Below are 19,785 nucleotides of genomic sequence, written 5' to 3'. Positions count from 1 at the left end.
CGGCTCCTTCTCTTTCGGCTGAATTTCTAAATCCATCCCCAAAACAAACAGCTCCGCAGCAATTGACACCTGATCTGGTATTCAGATTCACCAGCGATATCTGCTCTGACAACTTGCTAACAAGCTTCCACGCCAACAGTCAACAGTCAGAGATAAACGGCTCCAACAGGCCTTTGCTAAATTAGCAAATGTAAATGCAATCCCAACCGCCGCTCTGGATCCATGGGAGTCTTTTTGTGGCGGAGACAAGCTAAATATATTATTGCCTTTGCAAGTGGCGCCGGGTATATCTTTGTGCTCTCCAATCCACCACGTACCTGATCCCTGGGGTTGCCGTGTCCCTGCATGTTCTGGCACCGCTGGGTACCCCGATCGCAGCTTCCCGTGGGTCTGAGGGGCCAGTGCCACCCGTCCTGGCGAGGCCGGCTCAGCGCTGAGGCCGGGGCTGTGCCCAGCTCGGCCCCCCAGACCCCCGCTCCCGGTATGGAGCAGCCGGGCTGAACCCGGAGCAGATCCACCAGCCGATCAGAGCGTGCCCTGCGGTGAAGGCTGTGCAGGGCTGCCCCGTCCCTCCGCCACCCCGTACCGGTGTCGAGAGCGGGTCTCGCCCTCTGAGAAGCACATCCTGGCCCGGCTGTGCCCCAGGGCTGCTGTGGGGCAGGCGGGGTCTGGCTCCCCAGGGGCAGCTCCTTTGAGCCCCACGCAGAGCCCAGCGCCTCTCCCTCCGCCTTCAGGACTGCAAAGGCACTCGCTGTCCTGCAATGGCCAGGGATGCCGGGCAGCCCTGTAGCCGTACCCCAGTGCATCCCCGTAGCCGTACCCCAGCGCATCGCCGTAGCCGTACCCCAGCGCATCCCCGTAGCCGTACCCCAGTGCATCCCCGTAGCTGTACTCCAGCGCATCCCCGTAGCCGTACCCCAGCGCATCCCTGTAGCTGTACCCCAGCGCATCCGTGGAAGCGCAGCAGCGGCAGCAGCAGCCCGGGGGATGAATGGCTCCTGGAAGCAGCCTCTTGGTGCGGGAGCTGCGGCGTGCCTCTCTGGCACGTGCAAATGCAGGACGCTTTGGGGTCCTTTCGCCCCGTGCTCGCTGGCAGTGCAATCGGCTGGACGGCTGGCCCTTGTCCCAGACCCAATTTCCCAGTAGATATTTTCTTTGCTCAACTCTTGGCCAATCAGTTTGGGGTTTATTTTCTTTTTTTTTTTCCCTAAAATGCATTCTAATTAGCCAAGGTGCAGAAATGCAGGGGTCATATTTACACCTCCCCCGGTTCTGTTCCAGTCCTGTTGTTCCTGCTAATTGTGTGTACACACAGAGATCGGTCCAATGGGTGGCATTTGGCATCCAGAAGATTTTTAACTTAGAAAATGGAAAAAAACTAAAATGATGACATGCTTATTTATTTGTGCAGCCAATGCTGCCAATTGCTGTATTTTAGCGGCATTTTTTGCCATTTACTGAAGTCAGTTGGAACAGGGAGACAAAATCCAACGTTTGTGACATCTCAGACAGCTTGGAAGGGCTCCTTCGAATGCAGCAAAACTCAGCAGGCTTGACATTTGAAACTCACTTATTTCACTGCCAGGCAAAACCTTATGCCTTTATACCATATTTTTCCTGCTGTTCTTCAGTGCAGGAATTCCTACTTTTTCTGGTTTCATACCATTACGAACAGACCAGCTTGGGAAAAAAAGAAAATCTCTGCTGTAATAATAAAATTGGCTTTGAAATAGCAGAAATCTGGCTTGTCCGTGTGGTTCCAGGCTCAGGGGGAGCTCTTGGATACCCACACGCCTGCTTTGTTCCTCGCCTGTATTCACCAGCAATGGGGGTGTGTGCAGTCATTATATCACTGTTCCGAACACCTAAAACACATGAAATGTGGAATTTTAAAAGATTGTTTGATGTTTGGCTTTTTAGAATTAATTCATGTACTAAATAATAATCTCTGAAGTGCCGCCATATGCATGCATGGAAAATCTTTCCCCTGGCGTGACGAGAAGCTGTACTTTAAACGCTCACAGACTCGTGCGCTGCTGCTATCCAAAATCTTCCATCTAAGGGAACCGAGCTTTATCTTCCTCCCCTCGCGCCTTCAGCCGAGCTGCCCGGGGGCACTCGCTCGCCGCGGGGCCGTTTCCCCTTGCACAGAAGTTGCCCCTCATGGGTTCAGCCTGGAGCCGATGGCGAGGCCGGCATCACTGCTGGAGCGGGAGGGATGGAGCAGGAGGGATGGAGCAGGCACCCCGCGCCCCTGCCTCCGGCACGCCGCCCTGCCAGGGCTCTGCTCTCCAGCTGCTGCCTGGCTTTCTCCTCCCAGACTGAAGAGGTGAACCCTGCCAGAGCAGAGCCCGGCCCGGCGCCCCGCTGCCTGCCCCTGCCTGCCCCGGGATGCGTTCCCGTGGTGGGATGCAGTTCAAGAGCAAGAGAGATGCTGGGAGCAGCCTGTAACCCCACCATCAGCTCCCCGCGTGCCTCCTCCTTCCCCACTCTGCTTCATCCTTTGCCTTCCCCCCACGGCATTGCCTTCCCCTGCCCCTTCTCCCGTGCTCTTTGCTATCCTGGTAATAAAGCAAAAGATGAAACCAGCAGCAACCCATCCCCAAACTGCCCGTAAACAGACAGACACCAAAACAGGGGGGCTCCCGCCGACCCAGCACCGCTCCCCCCGTGCTCTGGATGAGGCTGTGTGGTGCCGGTGGGAATAACGCTGCCCTCGCCTCCCCAAGCCTGGGGATCCTCTCCAACAGCTGGGAGTGGTTGGCAAATCCCGGGATACCTCGTAGGAGGTGCTGCTCTCGCTGGGCACGGTTTCTGAGCTATTTCGGAAGCGGCACTGGAGCGGCGTTGTCTCCTCGCTCGCAGCACTGTGCCCACCCTTCCCCGGGGGAGCGCGCCGGGAGCTTTCATAGCTGTCACCAGCACAGAGGGGCCAAACCGATCCGCTGGCCAGATCCTGCACCCCCCGGCTGGCGGGACCTGCCATCCTGCCCGCGGCCCTGGAGCTGCCTGTGGGCTCCTGCCTGCTGGGAGCATCCGGGTTAATACGTGCCAGCGTGTGAATGCCCGTTCTTGGCCGTGCCTATTGAAAATGACTGCAAAACCAGTGGGGAAAACAGCTGCCTGTCTTCAGGAGGAGTTTTTTCAGGTTAATGAGTCTGTGCAGGTGATGAGCCAAGAGCCCAGTGCCCAAGGAGCAGGACTGGGGCTGAGCTGGCTTTCCCCTGGGAGCACCAAGTCTTTAGGAAAGAGCCCAGATCCCCAGGGGTGAGCAGCCACCCCAGCAACGAGGCAGCAGGTCCAGCTCCCCGCAGGGAGGGAGCGGGGAGCAGCCAGGGCCCAGCACACGCTGGGAAAAGCCCAGGGCCGGGAGGCTGGCTGGTGGGTAGAGCAGCTCCCAGTAGCTCCCAGCAGCTCCCTGGGGAGCCGCAGGGTGGGAGCTGGGGCTAATTAGCCCTTATTAGCAATCGACTGCCAGGTGCAGTGAGGGGTACAAAAGGGAGGTGCAGGCAGTGCTGCTGTGGGTGTTCCTGGGTTGTTTTCAGGGATAAAGGGGGAAAATGCTGCTTGGTTTGTGCTAGTGGGGTTCTGGTGGGTCCTGTAGCATGCCTGCGGGGCTGCGTGGGGACCACCAGGCGAGTGCTGGTGATCCCTGTAGGAATCTCTTTCTGTAGCTCCGGCTTCAGCTGCGTATGCAAGATGAACAGGAAAAATGGCAAATTCCTCTCTGAGGCAATTTCTGTTCCCTGTCTCCTGATGCAGCCTCACCAGAGCCGGGCGGCCGCAGCGCTGCGTGTGCCTGCAGAGGATGCTCGTGCTGGGTAAGACCGATGCAGCGGGGCAGGCTAAAATGTGCTACCTGCTAAAGCCAGCGCCGGCCAGGAGCTGATGCCCTGGAGGCAGCATCTGCTTGCAGCCGTCAGCCTGGTTCAATCTTTATTGGTCTCTTTTTTTTTTTTTTATGAGCAATTTAGAGGGAAACAAATCATTGCTGCTGAAGTTCCCAGGTTATGTAAACGCCGGTGGGGTGACCCGGCTTGCACAATAGCCGGGCTTGTTTGAACATATGTTTTGATTTGGAGGAGCACAAAGGCAGGCACCTGGAAACAAAGCTGCCTCTGCGGAGGGCTGCGGTGGACAGCAGCGGTGTGGCAGGGCCCCTGGGGCTGCGGGGAGCGGCCAAGTCGGCATCGCTCTGGGTAACGCGGTTGATAAGCGCCAGTGCAGCCCTGCGTGTGCAAGGAGTGGCAATGTGGAAAGGGCCGGGGGAGGATCCGGCCGTTGGGCTGCTCCTGGAGAACAGGGTGGATTTTGGGTGCCTCTGCCTCAGAAAGGATGTCTGTGAGCGCGAGGGGGTTTGGGACAGACCCATGGAAATCTCCTGCAGTCAGAACCCGCCCGAGTCAGGGTTCAGCCTGGGCAGCCCAGCAAAGGGCCAGCAGCAGCACGGTGTCCCTGTCCCCGCGTCCTGCCCTGGAGACAGGCGTCAGGGCAGCAGCAGACTGCGGCTCCGTGACTAAGGCAGACAGCATCTCACCCCAGGACTGGGAACCAGCCCCTGGCTGAGGCCGGAGGAGCGGTTTGCCAGGGTGGATCCGGCACCTCCAGCTGGGGATGCACGGGTGCTGCGTGCCCCGCCCCGGTGGTGCCGTGGGTGATGGACCCAGGGCTCCTGTGGGGCTGGCTGCAGGTCCCGGGGGAGGGATGGATGCCTCAGGCACTCTTGGATTTGAGACAGACTTTGCTCGTCTCCCAGCGCTGCATCTCGCTGCTGTTGGTGCTAACTAGGTCAGGCAGGACGAGCCGTACCTGTCCCTGTGGCGGGGCTTGGCAAGCCATCGGCACACCGCTGGCACCAAGGGTGGGCGATTGGTGACTCGTGAGCTGGAGCATCCGCAAGGACGGCAGCGGAGAGGGGGTGGCTGCCTGTGCTGGGGGCGATGCTCTGTGTGAGCCGTTTGCCTCGCCTGCACAGCAAAGCTGGTGAGGGTGTTGGTTCACCCCAACGTGGCAGAGCCCCGGGGACCCTTGGCCAAGCCTTTGGTCACGGCGGGGCTGGGATGGTGACAAACAGCCCTGAGCCCACAGCCGGATCTGAGGTGCCGCAGGAATTGCTGCGGCAGCGCTCCTGAGCAGAGGGTTCTGTGCTCTTTGCTAGCTGGCGGTGTGGTGGCTTGTTAACGGCTTCTGGCATGATCACGGGTGAGAATCACCCAGTGTGGGTGGGACCTCTGGTCCCTGCCCCTGTTCCAAGTGGGACAACTCCAGGTTAGACCCAGCTCCGGGCTCAGGTCAGGTTTCATGGGGCCTCCTGTGGTTGCGCTTTGGGCACCTTTGGGGTGGGATGGAGCTCCCCCAGCACCCCGGCCCTGCCCGGCTCCTGACCACCCTGTGGTCTCCTTGGCATGGCTCTCACAGCCAGTGCCCACTGTCCCTCGTCAGCTACCGTGTGCTGCTGCAAAGAGCCTTTGTGGTGCCTGCCTGTGCGGCAGTTAAGGCGGCAGGCGGATCCCCTTCAGCCTTCTCTTAGGTCTGAGCAATATTTTTGCGAAGAAGAGGGATTCAACTATTTTAAATGCCAGCTTGCTGTATGATTCAACGTCTGCTCAGGCAGATGCGAGGTAATAAGGATGCTGGTCTTCAGGCCTTATCCTAGGGAGAAAGTCTCTTCCCTCCGGGCTGGGTCTCCTCGAACGAGAGCGATGCAGCGAGCCCGCAAACCCTGCGGGATGCGGGGCTGGCGTGGGGCAGGGACAGGCGGCTCCTCTGGAGCTGGGACCCAGCCTGGGTCTGTGAGGCACTGGGCGGCTCAGCGTGCCGGGGAGGGGAGAAGGCGGCTTTGGACCCCACTAGAATAAGAGTGGACGGACCGGAGGAGACCTCGGCCCCGCAGCAGGATCACCTCTCCAAACTCCCTCAGCCAATGGCCCATCTGTCTGCAAAGCCTCTGGTGTCCCTGCAGCTCCGAAAGCTTTCTGTACCTTCGGAGCCAGATCTCTCTTGCTGTATTTTCATCCTGTTGGTGCTTGTCATTGCCCCGTGTCTTCTGTCCATGCTCCTCCAGCCGGGGAGGTGAAGGTGCCCGGGAGCCCGCAGTGGGGTGCACCAGCCCTGGTCCCCAACCCCCTCGCTCTGTGTCCTGGGGAAAAAACATCGCTCCAGCTGCCGCCAGAGCTCCTGCGTGGATAATGCCACTGGGAGCAGTAGGATTTAGTAGAAAATTCCCTCTTTCAGATGCAATTGATTTGGGTTTCTCCACAGTCCTGGTTTCCAGGCACCAGAGGCTGCTGGAAACACTCTCCTGGCGACAGAAAATCTATGGGAAAGCAGGCAGCCTGATGAAGTATTCATGGGGATTTTTATCATCGGTTTTCACCCACTGCAAAAAAGCGATCTTTATTTTTAGTGAGCTATGGATACAGCAGTAATGTAGGAAAAACGCTCTATTTCTCTTCAAGCCTGCACATGTGACAATCCGGGGCTGCAGGGCGCATCGGGGAGGGCTGTGAGTGAGGGGTGCATGCTGGGCCCCGTGCACCCTCGCCCCACTGACAGCAGAGGTGTGCCGCAGCCTGCCTGTGGCACCCGGCCGTGCAGGGACAGGACCCCCCGGACGGCGGAGCGGCACCGGGCTCTGTCAGGCAGTTTCTTACAGAGCGCTGGGTTAACCAAGTGCATCGGTGTAACTCAGATGGTCTGGTGTCGTTGGCCCAAGACAGCAGAAATCATGTCACTAAAAGCACTTTTCAAGCATATATATTTGAGTTAACTTTTTGGCGATGTTCAGAAGTCGCTCCAGGGCCACCGGGCACCGTGCCCTGGGTGCTTCTGGGTGCTCAAGGAGTGGGGCGCGGGGGACGTGTGCCTGGGACTGCTGAGGGGGATCGATGCTGCATGCTCATGGTGGAGAAGTAGAAGTGGCCACTGGGGTTAAAAGAGCTGGGTGAATGAAATGTGTGAATACTTTGAATGGAGAAAAATGTTAATTAGACACCTTTAAGAGAGATGAGAGCTGTGCTAGTGCTGAACGCTGCCAGGTTGGCATGGGACCCAGTGTGCCCTGTGGCGCTGTCACCCGCCTCGGCTGAAGACGGGGCTTCAGCAAGTGATGGGCATCGCACCACTGTTGGGCAGCGAGCTCGGAGAGCATCAGTCCAGAAAATCAGCCCGGCTGTCTGAAACCCAAAACGCTCCCTGCCTGTCCCACCCCTGCCTCTCCCTGGGGCAGCAGGAGGGGACACGTGTCAGCAGCGGCTCCCTAGCTGGGCATAAATGCCTCATTAATCTTAAAACATTATTCTTGAGCGGTTCATTAATCTGTTTGTCTTTATGGGTGAGGAGACGCCGTTGGTAGCGCTGGCAGGGGCTGGGCAGGTGAGGCAGCAGAGGCGCAGGCAGCAGAGGCGCAGGCAGCGGGCCGGGGCTGGAGGCACAGAGATGCTCGTGGAGGCTGTCATGGGGTGCGCAGAGCACCAGTGACAAATCCGCTCCCTGCAACCCACTCAGTCGTGCCCCATGGAGGTCAGGGAAGAACAGCACATGGCCCCTGGTCCCAGTACAAAAGGTGCTCTGGTTTGGTTTTTTTTTGAAGGATGTAAAAATGCAGGTGATTCATTTTCCGCGAGGCGCCGGTGTGATGTGTTTCACTGGGATTTCGATTGCTGAAGCAACACAGTCCTGCTTGCTCGCTGTGCTGACGGCCGGCTCACGTCACTGCTTCCGACTCCAGCAGGACAGGCTGACCTGCTGGAAAACAGCTTTTTATGGTTGTTTGTTTTTTTTTTTCCTCCTGGCTTATCCCGCCGCAGGCCATCCCCTTGGGTCGCTGCACTGGGAGCAGAGGAGGGGAGTGGGGCTGGGAGACCCCCCTACACCCCCAGCTGTGCCGGAGGGCAGCCCCACGGAAAGCAATGGCTGGGCCCCCCAGGGAGCTGCACCCGAGCCACAGTGGAGCCGGTGGTGGGATGTGCTCAGCACCGGTGTGTGGCACAGCAACGGTAGCAAGAGCCAAGTCTGGCCAGGCTGCCTGCGCCGCCGTCAGCCCGGCCCGAGGCTCGGCAATAGCTGGTACCAGACTCCACTAATCAAGAATTAAAAAAGGGTAATTACGGTAGATGGAGTTCCTTTTCTGGCAGCTGGATCTGGTAGGGCTGGTGATGGTTGTGGTGGGGATGACAGCCTGAGCTGGTACGGGGACAGCGCTGCTGCCATGGGCTCTGGTACGGTGGCTCGGGTAGCTGGGATGCTGCAGTCACCAGTGCGTACATTAAATGGCTTGAAGTGACCGGTGGTCAGCCCTGAAATGGGACTGGAACCGAGGAACCCACTGGGACGGGCGGTGGGGGCTCTGGGGACGAGGCTTTGGGCTTGCATTGTTGAACATGTTTTGCCAATGGCCTGAAAGAAGGTAGAAAACTGTTGTTACAAGTGTTCGCAGGTGATGTGGCACAAAGGTTTAAGGAGTGGAAAAGTAGGTTTGAGCAAACCATTTACACTTTGGTTGTGCAAATAGGAGCTCCTGCATCTGCCGACAGAGAAGAGAGGAGCTGCTTCCCTGGGCTGGGTCCTCATCCCTGGTGGTGCCTCGGAGAGGAGCTGAGGCTCGTGGGGACTGCAGCGGAGACGGGAGCCCGAGGCATTGCCACGTCCTACAGAGCTGAAGCGGCCTTCGTGTGCCATGGGAGGACGCACGATGTCACGAAGACTCCATCACCTCCGTCCACTGCTGCAGCGCTGTTAGACCAGCGGCTCTTGCTGGGGTCTGCGTGCAGAGAAGGATATTGAAAACCTGGAGACCGTTTAGAGAAGAGGTTTGAGTCTGATTTAAAGGGCTGAAGGCGGAGGCCTGGATCTATTTACTTTCACAGAGACAAGCGTAGGTCGAGCTGATCAGAGAGAATATTGGCGGTGGGCACACCTTCACTGGAGCTGGCAAGGACAGGAGAGGGCTGGTGCCTGGAAACGGGAATTAAACAGACTCCTAAGTGTTGCCTGGTTAATTCTGGATTCATTAGGGCAACTGAACAAGCCCGTAATTGATTCTCTGCTGCCAGCGATGCTTGAACCAGCCCCGGTGCTGGCGGGAGAGCCTTTGGGCGGCTCAGATTCACATGATCGCGGCGTTCCCGTCTGGCTCGCTAATCCCCCAATCTGCCTCTGTCCCGCAGGGAAAGCACAAGAATGAATCACATCTGATTAATTTGCCTTATCCAGAAGAATCTCCCTGCATTAGCAAATGTTTTGTTTTATTTGTTTCTATAACCGGCACGAAGACATCCTACAGAGCCCGGCATCTGCATCCGTGGTGGTGCCAGCCCGCAGCAGCCCGCCTGGGATGCGCCGCAGCGAGCGGGGCCTGGGCGAACCCAGCGTTGGCCGAGCCCTGATGGGACGCTCTCACATCTGGCTTAAAATGACCTTAAAACGTATTTAGGAGCCAGCCAAGTTTGGTCGCTGCCTTCCCTGGTGTTTTTCTGCTACGTTTCCCCCGTGGGCACTGCTTGCTGGAAAGTCTGCCCGGACTGCACAGAGATGTGCTCTGTCAGCAGCAGATGTTTAATCTGATTAAAAATAAATCTGTCACTCTTCTGTGACTGATGGGAATCTGTTACAGCAAATCCCATTGCAACGTGGAACTGAGCAGCGTGTGCCAGACTCCGGCGCTTTCTCCCCGTTGAGCTCCAGGGAAGGTTTGGGTCCCCTTGCCGCGGGTCTCGGGGCAGCGCCGGGGGCTCGCTGCTCTCTGCAGGCGTTCAGGCCGGTTTACTGACGCGGCTGTGAGTACCATCCAGCGAGGATGAGGAGACCTGGGGCCTCTCCTCACTCTGCCCGTGACTCCCCGTATGACCTTGGGCAAATCACTCTGCCTTCTCTGCGAGGTGAGGATGCCGATATACCTGTGCTTAAACACACCACGGAACATGCAGGATGACTGAGAAGGGTCCCCCACGTCCCCAGGTGAACCAGCTCTGTCCAGCAGGCAAAAAACCCCCAACAAAGTTGCTGAGGGACCATAACAAGATGTAAAACTTTACCCCTGCTGAAAGAAGGGTCAGTGCCCAGGAGCTGTGGCTTGGGTGTGAGGAAGGTGGTGCAGCCCGGAGCAGGCGGTGGGGATGTTGTGGGCACCGAGACACAGGCACCGCAGACGTGGGTCGTGTCTCCGTGGGACAGCCCCGAGGCAGGGATGCTGCTGCGGGCAGGCTCAGAGCCCTGCCTGCCCCCAAGGCTTCCCGTGGCCCTTGGTGCGGTGGGTGGCATTGCTGGTGCAGGGGGTGGGAGCTGGGAAATGGTGGGGCTTTGCCAGGTGCTGTCATGCCAAAGTCCTGCTAATGACAGGCAGCTAATGAGGCTGGAGGCCTGACGCAGCACTTTTCTCCCAGGAAGGTGAACCAGGGTGCAGAGCGGGTCTCTGCCCTCCATCTAGTGGGTAACAAGCTAATGAAACCCCCGCATGATGGGGACGTGTTTGGGGCCGTTTCTGTTCCAGGGATTGGGAGCAGTGAAAGGAGCCGGTTCAGGGGGGAGTGCAGCAAAGCCTCTGTCCCTGCTGCAGCGCCTTTGGAGGTGCGACCTTAGGGGTCCTGCCTGTGGGGAGACGGGGTCCCCTCTCTTCCTCTGAGCTGGGCTGGGGTGAGGCAGTCGGGCTGGTGTATTCCTGCATTGGGAATCCAGTGGGTTCCTGAAAACACTGAAATTCCTCTTCCCAGCACGGCAGTGAGCCCCTGCACCCCTGCTAGCAGGAGCGGTCCTTGCCCCCGCCGGTGCAGCAGCACCGTGAGCTGGTGCAGGAGCAGTGAGACCCGTGGGTGCCGGGGCCAGTGGCTGCTGCAGCGTCGCTGGGCTCACGAACCCATCCCTGCATGCACTCCTGGGAGAGGAGGAACAGACACAGCGTGTCGCTGATGCATTGCAGAGACAGGTATGGCCGGCGGCATTGTGCTGCCCTGGGCGAGCGCCAGCAGGGCTCGTGTCACCCGGCCCTGGGCCGCTCCCTTGCCCGCGGGGCCGACTGTCCCGGCTGGATGAGGGGAGGCAGCCAGCGGGCTGGGGCGCATGGGGATGTAGGCACCTTTCACCATGCCATCTGCGGCTGCTGCACCGTGTGCTCGGTGAAGCGCTGCGGGGAGGAGAGCTGCAGGTCTGGGATGACCAGGCAGCACCCTGGGGTCCGCTTCCCCCAGCCTCTGGGGACGAATGGCACCGGGCTTGGCCCCCCCGGCCGAGGGGGGTCCTGGCTGGGCAGGGGGGATGGCTCTGTATGAGGAAGCCAAATTACCCCATCTCTGTAGCATGAGTGGGACCTCCTGCAGCCTGCTGGGCTCCTCGCTTGCTGTGGATGATGGGAGTGGTGCTGCCTGACCCAGGGAGGCTTCCCTGGCTGCCCTGAACCTCCCTCTCCACAGGGATGGGAGCAATCCCTGTGCCCCAGGATCTCCCCCGGCCACTGGCTGCTGTGTGGAGGGGGAGCTGCTGCTCCCCCCAGGGCTGCACAAAGCACCTGGCAGGAATCCGGCCCCGGCTGCTGGATCTCCCCATCCCGGGGCCATTCGTGCCCCTGCACCAGGATCCTGCCATTGGGGGTGGTCTGTGCTTCCAGCCTACCTGGGCAGCCGGGGATTTGCCCAGCTCCCTTCCCTGAGCGAGGCTGGGATGCTGCAGAAAAGCCCTGCCCTCCTGCAGCGGTGTAATTATCCTGGCCGGCTGCTCGTGCACGGCGCTGGTGGAAGCGGGGCGCTCTGCCTGGCAAAGAGCAGACGCATACAGCCAGCTCCATCGGGCTGTTGGTCCTGTTTGCGGAGGGAGCCCTGGCTGCAGCATGGCGTTGCGAGGGATGCGGGAGGACCACGGAGTCGCTGTGGGTATCCCCGCCGTGCCCTTGGTGCGGATAATCCCACCCGCCCACGTAAGCGGCTAACACGGAGCTGATCAGTGGGTAATTGTGGAGCGTTTGCCACGCGGCAAGTGGGGTACTAACTGGTGTAGCAAATGACACCCGTGTCCTGCCCACTGCCGCCTGTGTTGTCTGGTGTATTTATAGCATTGCCTGGTATCAGGGCTCATTGCACCCACTCAAACCAAGTCCTGTGGCTCCTGCATCTCCTTAAACCATCGCCTCTTAGCAGACACAGGAGTGCTTTGTTGTCTTCCAAATCTGCTGGTAGAAAGACAGGGAGAAACAATTTCTCCATGCCAATAAGTAAGTAATTGCTTCCAGAGATTCGCTTATTAAATTCTTAATTAGAGATGGGCTGAAGTGTGCAATAATGTTAGGCAGAAGCTGCCCCTGGCAGGGCTGTTCCCAGGAGCGCTGGCGGCAGCAGCAGTGTGCTGGCCTTGCTGCCGTGGGCTAATCCCGGTGGCCCTGGGGATTACACGCCTGGGCACGGCGTGTCCAGCTCCGGGACGGATCGTCCAAGGTGATCCAGCCCTGCTTCCCAGCACCTTCCGCACCGGCTCACACGTGTGTACACCGAGCTCAGAGTGAGCCGGCTCAGCGGCTGCTGCCCTCAAAGCTTCTCCCTGGTACCTGGCTGCCAAGATCTCTTGCGGCACTACTGCAGCTCGTCTGTCCCAGGCTTGGAGGGGGCTGAAAAACCCTTAATTTTCAGGTGTCCGAGCACAAACAATTCCACTGCGCTGAGCGTGCAGGGCTGCCCTCTGAATTGGTGGCACCAGTGGTTTTACAGCAGCCTTGAAGCACTGCCTGTCCCAGGCCAGGCTGCAAAAATGGGTTTAGGTACAAGCCCAAACCCGAGATCCTGGCTGCTGCCCCTCCATGTGCACCCACGGCTTTGGGTTCGGCCGGCCAAGCGCAGGCTCCGAGCCCTGGCTCTGCCCTTTGGACGGGTCCCAAGGAAGGGTGCTCGGGCTCTGCTTTTGTACCTTCTCCCTGCCGGCCGTGCCCCGTGGGAGCAGGCAGCGCCGCGGAGCAGCCCAAGCCCTCCGGGAGAGGACTGCCCGGTGTGCAGGCAGATTGCAGGCAGAGCTTTGCCATTTTCTTTCCTCTGAGCTTGGAGAGCAGAGCTTGGTTTTTGAAAGTGTCCAGGGGGATGTCAAAAATAGACTCGGCTGGATCTGCTTTTAGCGTTGCTGAATAAAGGTCTGGCGTGCTCTTCAGAGACGGGTGGAAGGACTGGAGCCCTCTTCAGCCTTTTCGTGAAAGCAGTGAATTGGAAAAAAAGCCCTTTTCTATACCTGTATATAAAGATCTTATTTTGGGGATGTGTGTGAGCCTGCTGGGATTGGAAAGATGCTGTTTGTCAGAGATTTGCCAGATTCCCCTCCCCACCTGGGGCAGCTCCAGCTTTTCCGAGTGCTGGTCAGATCAGGCCGTGGGCTTTCTACACGTATGCTCACGCAGACGTGCGCACGCGTGGCTCTGGGGGCTGCCCCGCTGCAGGCAGAGCCTGGCCCTTTGGTTCAGCTCCTTCCCCGTTCCTGCCGGTGCCACATTTAACACCTCATCAAGTCTTTAATTGTTTGTTTACTTGTTCTTCGCTGGTAAGTTGCAATATTGGTTTAATTAGAGAACATAAAGTAGCACACTACTCCTTCAGAGAGCCAGGTTCAGCGAAGGGTTTAAAGCTGGGTTTATTCGCTGTGCTCCCACCTCACCCTGCGGAAGATGCTGGGGACCGGGACCCCCGGGTGGCTGTGGGCCACCCAGCGCCGGGCACGGGCAGCGGAGCTGTGCGAGTCAGGAGACCAGGGAGCACGGCTCCACTTTAAATTTCTGCTTAGGGAAAGTAATTTTGCGTCTCTGTGGCAGCAGCTCGGAGTAGCAGGAGCCCTTCCCCTTCACCCTGGTGTGGTGTTGACTCTGGAGCCTAATAAGGGAAAATGTGCAGAGCTATTCTGTCTGCAACTGTCACCGTGCCCTGTGCTCAGGGGGGTAAAGGGGCAGCTTTAGCCTCGATCTGCAGGATGGCAAGAGCTGCCACGCCTGCACCCGTGGGGATGGGGATTCCCACTAGAAACGGCCTCCACGCTGCCGAGAGCAGCGGCAGCCATGAAGGAGGTGCGCAGGCACCTTGAAGGGGGCTGAGCTCTGGGTTTTTGCAGGTGCCCGATAGCACCTGAGCATTATCTGCTTGTTTGCTAAGAGCTGCCTTTTCCTGCAGCAGATGCCCAAGCGTCTAGCGTACTCCATCCTACTGCTGACCAAATTGAAATACAAAAGCATGAGTTTAGCCCTCCTGCCCATTAAATGTACCCGGGAGTTACTAGCACTTCGCTGACCCTGCTGGCCATACCCACAGGTTTTCTGGATTTCCCACAGAACCAGAAATGGGGATTTCTGCTCACAACCATCCTGTCGCTGCCGGGGAGCCCAGAGCTGGCGCTGGAAGCCGGGGAAGATGTTCCACCGCCCCTTGCGCTGCCGCACGCGTGCCCTGGCTCTGTCCTGCAAGGAACAGCAGATGTGCCCTCGCTGCCCCCGAATCCCGATGGTACCTGCGTAAGTGAAGGGAAAAATCAACCCTAACCAGGAAATTTGTAGTGAGTATTATTAAGAAGTGCTTCCATTTAGTCTGTCCGTTCTCCACCCTGGGACGCTGCCCGGTTCAGCCCGCAGCTCGGGGCTGCCCGTTTTCCTTCCAGCTCCCATCTGCCTCTCCAGCTGGTCCTCACGGCTCTGACAGGCAAAGGAGCCCGGAGACTCCTGCAAACGATGCAACTCTAATATCTAATCCTCTGCCTGCAGGAGGTTTGAGAGAGGCTCAGCACTGCCAGCAGCACCCGGATGGGCCTGGAGGTAGGGAGGACAAGGTCGAGGAGGTCGCTGCAAGGCATCTCCCTCCCTGGCCATAACTGGGGGGTCGAAGTTTGCCCGCTTTGTGCCCCCGCTCCGTGCCACCTCCTGCCCCAGGAGGGCTGAGCCGCCACCGTGCTGCTGCGCACCGGAGCTCGGCAGAGCTTTAGCTCTTCACCCGCCCTGGCGTCAGCCTGTGCCCGTGCCGTGCTCGCCCCGGCTGGGCAGCTGCCTGTGAAAGCTGCCACCACCACCCACCCCGTGTTCCCAGGCCCGCAGCGGCCCGTGTCCCTCCTTCCCGGCCCTAAAGGCACGGCCAGGGCTGCTCTCTGCCCACCCATCCCGGGCTGGCACGTGCCGGGGTGCTTCCCTGGGGATGCAGGGTGCTTCCCTAGGGATGGGGGCTGCTTCCCTGGGGATGTGGGGTGGTTTCCAGTGCCCAGGGCACTGGCGCAGGGCTGGGGGTGCCATGCACGGGGCTGCGCACCCGCGGCACAGCCCAGCCCCTGCTCTGGCCGTTACGCAGTGACTGGCAGCGCTGTGAGCTGCAGCGTGGGAACTGCCAGTCAAACGCTGAGCGATAAAGTCAGGCACAGGGTGGGTGGGAACGTTTGTACCTGAAAATACTTTGTACCTGTAGGGACAGGAAAAGTCTTTAAAAGTCTGCAGCTGTGATTTTTCAGGGGAGGTTTCAGTGTTGTTGTGTCTATCATGTGGCAAATATTGTATGTAACAGCAGGGACCCCTGGCCTGTGAAGTACAGGATCACAGAAATATATAAAATACATTTTAGCTGTAATACATTGAGAGGCTTGTAAAACACTCCAGTTTGTCTCGGAAATGCCTAAAAATAACGTTTGGTTACCAAATCACTGCTGTATGTGCACTGAGTGAGCCTTCCCGCAGCAGCTCGGGAAGCCCAGCGCAGCGCTGCTCTTGACACAAATTGCCAGCAGCGGCAGAGCTCCTGTCCCCATAACGGCTCCGCGGTGCGCCCGGCACCGGCAGGCGATGCTGGCAGTGGCCGTGTGTGTGGCAGCCGCGGTCCCCGTGGCGGTGGCTGTGTGCTCCCCAGGAGCTCTCCATGGAGATATTAATGATTCACATTATGCGATCGCAAACCGCTGACTGAGCAGCTGCCAGCCATGCACATCCTCCTCCAGCCCGAGGGGCAGCGGCTCGGGGTGCCACAGTGCCTCGGGGTGCTGCAGCGGGGTGCTCGGCGCCTCTGCCTGACCTGCCACGGGACGGGGAAAATTTTTGTCTGTGCCCAGGTACCTGGTGCTCTTGCTGGGCCGGGCAGATGCCGTGTCATTGTCCCAGTGGAGCAAGGTGGCACCGGGGATGGCTGAGGCTAGGCGGGACATGCAGACCCGGCGGGGACCCACGGCACCGCGGAGCGGCCAGATGCACCGCCAGGCTGGCTGCTTCATCTGCTGTGGGGCTGGAGGGGCCGCTGGGGTTTGGTGGCCTCGGAGCCGCTCCCTGCAAATGCGGGTCCCCGATAGGTGAAACGCAGCCGTGCCTCATGCTGCTCAGTGTCCCTTTCAGGAGGGGAAGGACCCTGAGCAGGTCATGACTTGATGAAACGTGGGAAGGCAACTCTTTTCCTCCCCATAGCTCAGGTGAAGATGTTGACACCCAAGTGCTGCCCGACGAGGAGCGAGGAGCTGTGCCAGCAGCCCTCTCTGCGCGCTCGAGAGTGAGCGAGAGCTGCTGGCATAAATTACCACGTTGTCATCCCCGGCGCTGAGATTCCCAGAGAATAGCTTAGCGGTTCAAAGGGCTGCTGAAATAATTTTGCACAGCATAATAACAGTCCTTCCATTTTAAAAACGTCAACAAAGACATGATTTCCGCAGCGTGGCTGACTTGCTGGCACCCAGGGGTCAGGCGCAGCCAGCCCCTTCCTGACACCCAGTGCGGAGAGGTTGGTTCTAAGTGACAAATTAGCCTAATGAACTTGCAGGATCTTCGTGCTGGTGAGAAGCCCCGATTTATACATCCCTCTCCCCCCCCCAGCACTTCACGCAAATGTCGCTCCTCCATCTGCTCAGCGCCAGTGGCTGGGTGCTGGCGGGCAAGCGGGGCGTGATGAGAAGGGGCATCCACGCCGGTGGTGGGGCTGGTGGCACTCACCCTGCCCGGCATGGCCACGGCCTGGCGAGGATGCCGCCCGCTAACCCCAGCGAGTGCTCCTCACCCTGCCTGGGCTGCACCAACGATTTTTATTTTAACCACTAGATGGGAGACCACTGTGTGGTGGGAGCGCAGCTCCTCCAGCCCGGCATGCCACAGCACCTCTTGGAGCATCTTCAATTCCCTCCTCTGATGAGTTACTTCAGACTCCTGGCTGATGGAAGCCCTTCGCCCTCGGAGCCACGTGCACAAGACGCCCATTCCCTGCGCGCGTCGCTGAGCGGGTTCCAAGACGATGATGCCACCCCAGGCGCCGGCTGCAGGTGGGTCCTTGGCACCGGGAGCCATTGCTTGCGTGCGCAGCAGGGAAGTCTCTGGTTCGCGGCGCGGTGGGAGAAGCAGGCGCGGAGCCGGGGAAGGGCAGTGCCTGTGAGCAGCCTGCGCGTGCTGCCTGTCCCCTCCCCAGGAGGCAGCTGGAGAAGGGCTCGGGCGGGTGGCGGGGCTGGGGCAGAGCTCTGTCCCCCACTGGTGCTGCAGGTGCCAGCCCCGCAGCTCAGCAGGCGTTCCTGCTTCTGGCCAAGCTCCAGCTCCCGCCAGCGGTCATCCATGGGGTGCACGGGGCACCACGTCCCTCCTGGAGCCCAGCACCTTCCCAGGGTGACAGCGTGGTGTCCCCAAGGGACAGAAGCCACCCCGGTGCCAGGGCACCGTGCGCCATGCTTTACTCTGCTGTGAGCGGGCTCCAGGCTGGCAGGATTTGGCCGGGGAGAGCTGCAGCTTCCCTGGCTCAGCTCAGGGAGGGAAACATGAAGGCAGAGCCCTGGAGCAGGAGGAAGAGGTTACAGCTGAAGGCCCTGGGATCAGAGATCTCCTGAGTCCATTTCCCTCCTCTCTCCGCTCTCCCAGGCAACTGGGACCAGGGGGGCTCAGTTTGGGAGAGGGGTCTCTGCCCCCCAGCGAGCCCCGTGCACCGCTGGCACTGTGGGTGACCCCAGGCTGCAGGTTTGTGCCACCTCCCTGGCACCCCTCCTGTCCCCGTCCCCGTCCCGCCTGGCACACACAAAGCACTAACTCATGCTCCCCCGCCGTCCCCGAGCTCACGCTCCAGGAGGGCAACGATTTCCAGATCCCTCATGGGCTCCTGCAGCCGAGGAGTCAATGGGCAGCTCTTACCAGCGTTTAAGTTCTGCAAACCCTCGAAGTGCTCACGAGTAGTGAGGGAAATTACCGTGGTTCGGCTGGATTGCCCTCCTGGCACGCTCTTCGCCAGCGTGGCGCAGCACAGCCCTGGCATAAAGGGCCCTTCACAGCCGCTGAGCACACATTGCGCTGCGAACGCTTGTAAACCAAACTGCTTGTGCCTGTGATTCACACATCCAGGAGCAACGGGTTATTCCTCGCCGGAGCGCTGTGCTGGGCACTTATGGCTCTGCAGCTTCGCGTGGACATTATTTGCATTTTTACATAATATTATGAGTTGCCTTGCAAAAGAGGGAGGAGGTTGCTTAAACTCCATCGTGTTCCTGGGGAACCTCCCTCTGCAGGGCTTGTGCTCGGGTTTCGCCAGCCATCGAATTAGTGAAATTCAAAATAGATGAAGTGCCTGGTAGGTTTCCAGAACCATTTGCTTGTCAAACCAGTTACTACTGAGGGATTTAGAACACGGTTGGAGAAGGTGCTTTTCCCACGTAAACCGCTTGGCAAATCCGCGTTCATCCTGTTGTTTATTCCCAGGCAAGGGGCATCTTACGGCTTGAAGATCAGCACCTGGCAGTGCCAGGAATGCCCTGTCCGGGAGCCTGGCCAGCAGCCACTGCCTGAAGAACCCAAACGTGGCAATGCTGTGGTTACACAGCCACCACGGTGCCAAAGCAGGAGGGAAACGCCTGTGCAAGGAGGAGGGGCGGCTGCACAGAGCTGCGGCACACCGAAGCTTCAGTTTGGCGTTTCCATGAGTATTTCCTACCCGTCCCTTTGCGAGGAGGCTGCCGACCTCTGCAGATCAGCGCTGCTGGGAAGCCGTGGCAGCCTGTCTGGAGAACCCCTCACCCCAGCGAGCCACCAGCCCGAGGACACCCAGAGCCCCGAGGCATCCCGCGCCGCAGGGACCTGGCTGCCGCTCTTCCCTCGGCGGTGGCAGGAGCCCGCCCGGCAGCCCGTGCCTCGCCGGCGATGCCGTGGTCCTGGTGTGCTTGGGCTGGGGGGGCTGGGCTCCTGCTCTCCTGCTTCCCAGTCTCAGAGCAGGTTCTTGCGTGGGTTTGCGGGGACACTGAGAGCAGAGGACCCGCACCGGCCCTGGGCTTCTCGGCACGTGCCTGCTCGGGCAGGGCAGGGCAGGGCAGGCAGCCCCTCAGCACCAGAGCTTTGCCCCGAGCAGCCGGAGCAGGGGCTGCCCGGCGGGAGCTGCCCCCACCCGCAGCAGCAGGGCCCTGCTCACCGCGGGGAGCAGCCCCAGGACGTGCTGCGGGGCTGCCCTGGGCAGCGGGCGAAGGCTGGAGAGGCCAGAGTGTGGGTGACAGCGGGAGGGGGTGCTGGCTGCAGATCTGCGCTCACAGATTGTCCCCAGGAGCCAGGTTTTCTCTCTCCCCTGGAGACTCCTCTGTCAGGGAAGGTTAAATGTGTGATGGTAGTGACGGGATCCTGGTCTGCCAAAATGAAACACTGGATGGGGCCAATTAGCAGAGAACTGTCTGTGCAGTACAGTGCTGAGTCCAGCTCTCCGGGTGCTGGTGTATCGGGGAGGGCGTTGCTTACCAGGCTGCAGCGCTGACATTTTGTGTGACCATATCAGATACCTCCTTGTGCTTTGAAAATCTCTTCTCCGTCCTGCCAGTGCCCTAGCAATATTTCTGAGAACGCAAAGGAGAGAGCACTGGAGCACCGCTGGGGAA

At 59.5% G+C, this 19,785-nt stretch overlaps 1 protein-coding gene across 1 annotated transcript; it reads left to right on the top strand.

The window, feature by feature from the left end:
* The first annotated feature begins 16,999 nt into the window (after positions 1 to 16,999).
* Positions 17,000 to 19,664, top strand: LOC148050339 (uncharacterized). Its single transcript, XM_087744213.1, has 2 exons — positions 17,000 to 17,217; positions 18,629 to 19,664. The coding sequence occupies exons 1-2, from the start codon at positions 17,000 to 17,002 to the stop codon at positions 19,662 to 19,664; spliced, it is 1,254 nt and encodes a 417-aa protein (XP_087600339.1).
* The last annotated feature ends 121 nt before the right edge of the window (positions 19,665 to 19,785 follow it).

The sequence above is a fragment of the Nipponia nippon genome, unplaced genomic scaffold (assembly GCF_047370975.1).
Source record: "Nipponia nippon isolate SJK-2023a ecotype South Korea unplaced genomic scaffold, ASM4737097v1 scaffold_9, whole genome shotgun sequence".
Taxonomy (NCBI): domain Eukaryota; kingdom Metazoa; phylum Chordata; class Aves; order Pelecaniformes; family Threskiornithidae; genus Nipponia; species Nipponia nippon.
The sequence above is the reverse complement of the archived record's forward strand: the minus strand, read 5'-3'. Positions and strand labels throughout refer to the sequence as shown.

What these genes read in the sequence shown, in the direction of transcription:
- LOC148050339 (XM_087744213.1), top strand. Translation starts at nt 17,000, where the DNA reads ATGGGAGACCACTGTGTGGTGGGAGCGCAGCTCCTCCAGCCCGGCATG. An exon ending in ACCCCAGGCGCCGGCTGCAG is followed by an intron (nt 17,218 to 18,628) that starts GTGGGTCCTTGG and finishes GTTTATTCCCAG; the next exon opens with GCAAGGGGCATCTTACGGCT.